The 7,494-nt window shown below is 32.2% G+C and overlaps 1 protein-coding gene across 1 annotated transcript; it reads left to right on the top strand.

The window, feature by feature from the left end:
* The first annotated feature begins 2,590 nt into the window (after positions 1–2,590).
* On the top strand, positions 2,591–7,280 carry LOC140803601 (protein Brevis radix-like 4). Its single transcript, XM_073159505.1, has 4 exons — positions 2,591–2,851; positions 2,965–3,332; positions 6,269–6,811; positions 6,990–7,280. Exons 1-4 carry the CDS (start codon positions 2,762–2,764, stop codon positions 7,066–7,068), a joined length of 1,080 nt encoding a protein of 359 aa, XP_073015606.1. The 5' UTR covers positions 2,591–2,761; the 3' UTR covers positions 7,069–7,280.
* The last annotated feature ends 214 nt before the right edge of the window (positions 7,281–7,494 follow it).

Genomic DNA, 7,494 nt, shown 5'->3' with positions numbered 1-7,494 from the left:
TAAATAAAATAGACATACGACAACCATCCATCCGTCTGAGGTTCTGCCAACCACTAATGGTCTCACAAATAAATTAACAATAATAATAATAATAAGTGAAAAAGACTTTCATCTTCTTTTGTTTGGTTAGCACTAACTGGAGCTTTAGAGCAAACTTTTAACCAAGCGTTTATTTAATAAAGAAAATCTCAACCAAAGAATTGAGTTAATTTGCGAGAGTGCCCCTCCTGCTTTGCCTTTGTTCTTTTGCAAATGCATGACGTGCAAGCAAGCGAAGAGATTTATTTATTTAAGAAAATTCAAGTGGAAAACGACAAACGCAGCTCAAACGTTGTATTTATTTGAAGTCTTCCGTTTTTATAGCATAAATAAATGGGCATGCTAAGGGTTATCCAATTGCCGGTTTCGGCTCAGTTCCTATGATATGATGCAGACAGAGGTCTAGGAAGTCTTTTGAAAATGAGTATCTCTTTTTTGAGATGGTCTCACTGGTCAACTCTATCGATATTCACAATAAAAAATAATATTTTTAGCATAAAAAATAATATTTTTTCATGGATACCCAAATAAGAAATATGTTTCACAAAATAAGACCCGTGAGACCGTCTCAAACAAATTTCTGCCTTTAACATTGGCTTGAGAATGATCTTTAATTGTATTATCACAACATTATTGTTTGATGTGTTGCACATATTCTCAATATGATAACATCTACATATCTATACTATCATCGTATTATTAAGTGTGAGTACATGATAATAACTACTTAAAGAGGACACTAACTTTTTTTTTTCCAATTTTACTCTTATATGATACTAATATTACATTTTGTTTTTTGTTTTTTTTTTTTGTTTTAAATTTCAACACACACTTTTATTTTTAATTTTTTTATTTCAACCATTCAAATATCAATTTAGTACCTCCATAATTTGTCAAATTTCACTTTAGTAAATCGATATTGATAAAAAAGATTGTGCACACACGCATCGCGTATGCAGAATAACTAGTATTTATGATATATCTAACAATTGTGTAACCAGTGTGGGTATCATCTAAACATTCCAGAGCTAAAATTCTTTTTTCCAAACACCAAGTATCCTTAATCCATTGACATATAATGACAAAGATAAAATTCATTTTTAACAGTTGTCTAAATATCGGTAGCCGAACTAACTCTACACTTAATTTTTGAAAATGATCAACTGATATTTTTTTGTACATCTTTTAAGTTTCAAGACAATATTTTCTATGTGTATGTCTAGAAACACTAAGAGAACCTGATTGTATAATGATTTTAAGTTTGACAAAACCATCATGCTCACAAATAAGAAAAAAAGTTCACGTCTAATAACAAATCTAACAAGAGCTCTATGAGAAATTTCAACGGTATTACAAACTATGATCAAGTTCTAGAATTTATTTGTTGTTGAATTGGTTATTTATTACGTGATTGCAAAGTTTGTTCATCAAAACTATGTTTTCTAACCAAATATTTTTTCAATATATATTCTGGTGTCACCATCGGAACCACCGATTTTATATTCATAAAAAGTTTTGGATAATTTACAAATTGCAACAAAATCATTAGCATCTGTTTTTGTTGATTTCGAAGTGATCCCGAATTTTGCTTCATTTTGCACGGTTAAATGCTCTACTCTCGACCATAATGACTAAGTATTTTTAAAGAACAAGCCCAAACAATTTTCTAAGTATTTTGGTTTGTTTCGATTCCGATTTCGGGTTAAACTATCCCGTTAAGCATGTGTAGCATGATAAGATCATATTCTTATATTTAATTCATTAAGATTTTTAAACATTTAATTGATTTAAAGATTCAAAACACTTAAAATAAGACACTAAATTTCTTAGATTTCTTGCAATAAACTCAAAGACGCATTTTAAGCGGCTTTTATTACATTTAATTAAAGTTCGGTTCTTAATATTTTTTTGTTCTAATTGGTTCTTCGACCTCACAAATTGATTTTTTTTTTTTTGAATTAGAGTTCAAGTTTGGCTCAAAATATTGGAACATATTCACTTTGCTATATATTCGAACTATTACTCAAAAATAAATATTAAAAAAGACGAAATATATTATCTGTTATAAAATTATTTTTTGTAAATATAATAATTGTAAAAGGTTGGCAAACAAAAAACTGAAATAAATGTAATCTATATATATTTTTAAAAATAGTTTAAAAAATTTTAGATCGTAAAATATGCTTGCAAAGTGTAGATTAAACAAGCATTTTTTTAAGACAAGTTAAAAAGCATATTCTTTAAATGTAATAAATAAAAAGATAAAGGCAAAAATTGTGTGAGACGGTCTCACGGGTCATATTTGTGAGACGGATCACTTATTTGGATCATCCATGAATAAGTATTACTTTTTATGCTAAGAGTATTACTTTTTATTGTGAATATGGGTAGGGTTGATCCGTCTCACGGATTAAGATCCGTGAGACGGTCTCACATTAGACCTACTCAAAGATAAAAGCAAAATGCGGAAAAAGAGGAAAAAGAAGAATTTAAAAGCCTCAAATCTCTTACAGCAGGCAATTTTCAAATGTATTATCTTCTTATTCTTTATAAACTTCATTTCCTTCTTCTCCAAGTACGTACTGATCACCATATATATATTTTTAAATATGGTGTAATAATCTTGAAATGAAAAAATAAATCTGAGCCTTCGATTTCGATGTTTGAGGATCTGGGTTAGTTTTCTATTGCAGAATTGTTGCGATCTTTAGAACAGAGGACAATGCTTACATGCATGGAACATTCGAGTGGTAAGGCGTCGACGGTGGAGGAAACCAACGCCAAACAACCCAACAAAACCCTCTCTTCTCAGGTGATATATATACATATGAATCCATTGCATCAATTTGAATTTCTTCCGAAAGTATTCTAGAAATTATAATCCGGTATCGATATAATTCAGATGTTCTTCTTCGTGCTTCGCAGATCAAGGATATGGCTTTGAAGGCTTCCGGCGCGTACCGCCAGTGCACCCCCTGCGGGAATCAGCAGGCGGAGCAGCAGAAGAGGAACCGCAACTTCAGCGGCGGAGAGCCGGACAAATCCGGTCTGCGGAATTTGTACCGGCGTGCATGGAGCTCAAGCTCGGGAAGGAAGGAGCTGGAAGCGAGGCTGAGGGCGATCTCCATCGGTGAAGGGACACCGGCATCGGCGAGTGGCCGCCTGGCGGATACGGTCGTGTTCGTGGAAGAGAGCGAACCGAAAGAATGGGTGGCACAGGTCGAACCGGGAGTTCTAATTACCTTCTTGTCCTTGCCCAAGGGTGGGAATGATCTCAAGCGAGTCCAATTCAGGTAAGTATTTTGGTAAGTTCGCAATTTTATTTTTTTGTGGGGTTTTAGTTTGGTAATTGGTTGGAAAGATTAATTGTATTAATCCATCTTTAATATTTTGTCTCATTTATTTGAATAATAATGAATTGATAGTACGTAAATAGTAGGAGTCCGTTATGCGAGGCATGCGTACCACTAAGAAGCAATAATCTCATTATTTATTAGGCTTACAATAAAGACGATGTATTTTATAAAACGATCTCATGTATCTTTTTTCGTTAGATGAGTCAATTTTACTCATATTCATAATAAAAAGTAATATTTTTTTTTATAGATGACACAAATAAAATATCTGTCACACTAAATTGACTCGTGAAATTGTTTCACGTCAGTTTTGCATAATTAATATAGTTAAATGGGCATGATGGAAAATGTTGGGCCTTAGATTGGTTTGTTTAAGACCCTCTTGACATAAAAAGGAGTGCATGCTTACAAATAATGGAATTGAGCAGTAGGATTGAAAATTAACTTCTTCCTCGTGCTTGTTTGTTTCTTTTGTTTTTTCTGTCGGGCAATTTCCATATTTAAGTATTTTCTAATTATTTCAAAACTTTTTTGAGATCACATAAACAATAGGAAAAACATTTTAATTTCAAAAAACTTTTGTTGGAGTACAAAAACTCTTGTGAGACGATTTTACGAGTTGAGTTTGTGATATGGATCTACAATCCGATTCAACTTATGAAAAATATTAAATTTCATATATAAAATATCATTATTCATGATAGTCGAAGATGAAGTCAGATGAAATCGATCCATCTCATCGTCTCACAGAATACTTAACTTATGGAGAGATATCTTGATTCTTGACTAGTATAGATATTTGACTTTTTTTTTGGGAATATTTTTTATGTTACGGTGCAAAAAGAGAGGCTGGTAAAGGCTGATTGGTACTCCGCTAGTAATTAAAAAGGGCAAAACTCATTTTTAAAAATGGTGGACCAATTTTGATAGTCATGTCTTAGAAAATAAACCATTTCACTAATGTAATTATTGTTGTCTTGTCGGGAGTTTTTATTTCTTAATTACGCATGCATCTTATTTGCTTGTAGTGAGCGAAATTAATCAATATTAGTGAAAAATGAACACACGTTATCATTTGTTTAAGTTGATTAAATAATAATAAATAATTAACAAAAAAATTATTTTAAACTCAGAAGAGTTGTTCAATTTTTTAAATAATCTGTTTAAAAAGTTTTTTTTTATACTTAAAATGTGGAGTGATTTGTGATTTAGTGAGGTAGTATGTAAGAAGAATAATTGTGGAATTAAATATTTTGATGTCTTCTAAGATAATTACTACTATGATAACCTCATCTTTTATATATATATATATATATATATATATATATATATATATATATATATATATATATATATATATATATATATATATATATTTGGACTTTTGGTCCTAAAAATCATCGAAGTCTGTTTATATGTCTTTATAAAATTAAAAATTTTAGTATTTTCATTAACATGTTAATATAATGTCTCATGTTAGTAACATGAAACTAGATGTTGCTTGTCATAGTACTCAAACAGTGACTGAAAGTGAAAAAGATCAACTTATAATTTACAGAATAAAAAATCAAATCAAACCAAATATTTACTAGTCGGGTTTTTTTTTTTTAAAAAAATATTATGATGTATTCTAGTTATAACAACCAATATATTTTCTTGATTACTAATTTATGTATAAAAATAGATGAGATTAAATCCCTTTCCCAGCGAATGGCTGTCGTATATTGGTTGTTAAATTTTGGTTTATGAGACAAAAAGTAAGCAATGTACATCTTTTTGCAACTCTAAAACTGGAGTGATGAAAAGATGGTTCATCTGAGAACCTGACTTCTATACAATAGAAAAGGCCAGCACCTGCTTTTACTCTTGTGTGTTTTGGAGAAATTCATAATAACTTGAAGACATAGTAATTTTTTCATTTAGCACTATTTACTCACAGTCATCTTGTTTTGTCGCCATTGAATATTAAAAACGTTTTGTGTGCAATAATTGTTCCACGCTCGATGAGAAATCAAAATATGGCGCTTGAGCTACTTTATGGTTTAAGATGTTTGAGTTACATTACTACCACAAATTGTAGTTTTTTTTTGTAAGACGATAAGCACGAGCGGCAAATTATTTACATAATAAACACTTTTTTTTCTTCTTTTGCTCTGTTAAAATTAAGGTGAAAACATTGGTTGAACCAAACATCAATGTTAAATCTGATTTTTATATATTAGAAAAAAAAGAGTTTTCTTTCACTTGACTTCTGTGTCCAAATGCATGCACTCGCTGTACATGTAGATTTTCTAGCTAGTTCTACTAACTTGTATGGTTTATTCTTGATACGAACCTTAATCTTCGTATCGGGAGGACTCGATGATTTTATATGCTGTTTTTTCTCCCAAGTTATATTCCTGTATACCCCTTAATTTTGAGGGATAATTAACATGGGAAAACGAGAAACTTTCAATGACTTTAATTCAAGATGTGGCCTATATATATATCCTTGGTCATCATGACACCATGAAGGTAGCATTTATGGGATCCTTAATTACTTTTTTTTATTACACGAGCCAGCAAAGTCTATGTTACTCCAGAGAGTTGCAGTCGTAATCTTATGATCCAATATGATTAAATGTGTCCCACATATTTTCTTGGGCCTGTTTCTTATCTTAAAATGTAATGGTTAGAGTTTTGTAACCATGCAGCATAGAAAAATCGGTTCAAATCCATGTCTCTACCCTGTCGAGAAGATGTTTATATCACCGCATCACGTATCAGGCGGCTTAATTCGGTTTTGATGATTAGAATAACAGCATTGAGTCTTATTAACTTTCGAAACAAACTATAATTTTGATGAATCTGATCCATTATCATAAATTCATCAGTCAAGAAATGTTCAACAAATGGCAAGCTCATAGGTGGTGGACGGAGAACTGTGAAAAGGTGATGGAACTATACAACGTGCAGAGGCTGAATCGTCAATCTTTCCCTCTTCCTACGACTCCTAGATCACAAGATGACATCATGAGTTCAAACACACGAGCTTGTACAGATAGCCATTTAACGTCTTCTTTACTAAGAGAGCAAAAACCTCATACACCGGATCGACCAAATGGAATGGTTAACGGATATCTTTCACATTCACTAGGCCACGGCTATGAACATTCTCGAACTCACATTAATGACTCTAACGGTGTTGCCACGACTCCTCAACTCTCCAGCAGTAGTGGCGTCAAGAGGGAGATATCGTCAATAGACGCTTCGACGAGGACTAGCTCTTTTCGAGATGCTGACCGGTCGGGAGAGAGAGCTTTAAACAATGGCAACTATTTGGATACAGAATGTGTCGAACAGGATGAGCCTGGTGTGTACCTGACCATCAGATCTCTGCCTGATGGTAGAAAAGAACTCAGACGTGTTAGATTCAGGTATGCCGAGGATTTATAGTGAAAACTAGCACTTGAGTTGAGCCACATGTACATGTTGTGTGTGTGGTTAAAATCACAGATAAAATATAGATTTACATTCAAAAATGCATGATTCAATTAATGTAACAACGACGGACCCCTCTAATGCTGATGATTCAGTACTTGATTTTCGATGTAGCCGAGAGAAGTTCCATGAGACGCATGCTAGGCTATGGTGGGAAGAGAACCGAGTAAGGATAAACAAACAATACTTGTGATTCAATCAGGCATCAAAGGAAGGAATGCTGCTTGCAAAGTAAACCATTCAAGAAAAGTCACCAATTGTGACCACTTGCAAAAAAAAAAAAGGGCAATTCGTTTTTCGTTTTTTTATTCAAATGCATGGATTGATAATGGGATACTATTGGTCTTTTGATGTATATTTGATTAATCTATATATGTTCTAAGTCTAACATGAGACAATGTGACACTTGATGTGTAACTCGGGCCAAATGCCTGTAACTCTTCCGATTGTTGTTTTTTTTTTATACTCTTCCAAATATTTGATTCTGTTAACAACTAATTTGCATTTCTACCTGAGTAATTTACATTTTTTTTTTCATTTTTGCATCTGTTAAAATGAATTTTCAGTCTCACTCTTATAATTTGTATGTTTTTTTTTTTTTTTTTTTTCATTTTGGCCT

This window comes from Primulina eburnea, chromosome 10 (assembly GCF_022965805.1).
Source record: "Primulina eburnea isolate SZY01 chromosome 10, ASM2296580v1, whole genome shotgun sequence".
NCBI classification, from domain to species: Eukaryota; Viridiplantae; Streptophyta; class Magnoliopsida; order Lamiales; family Gesneriaceae; genus Primulina; species Primulina eburnea.
Note: the sequence above shows the minus strand (reverse complement) of the source record. Positions and strands in the feature narration are given on the sequence as shown.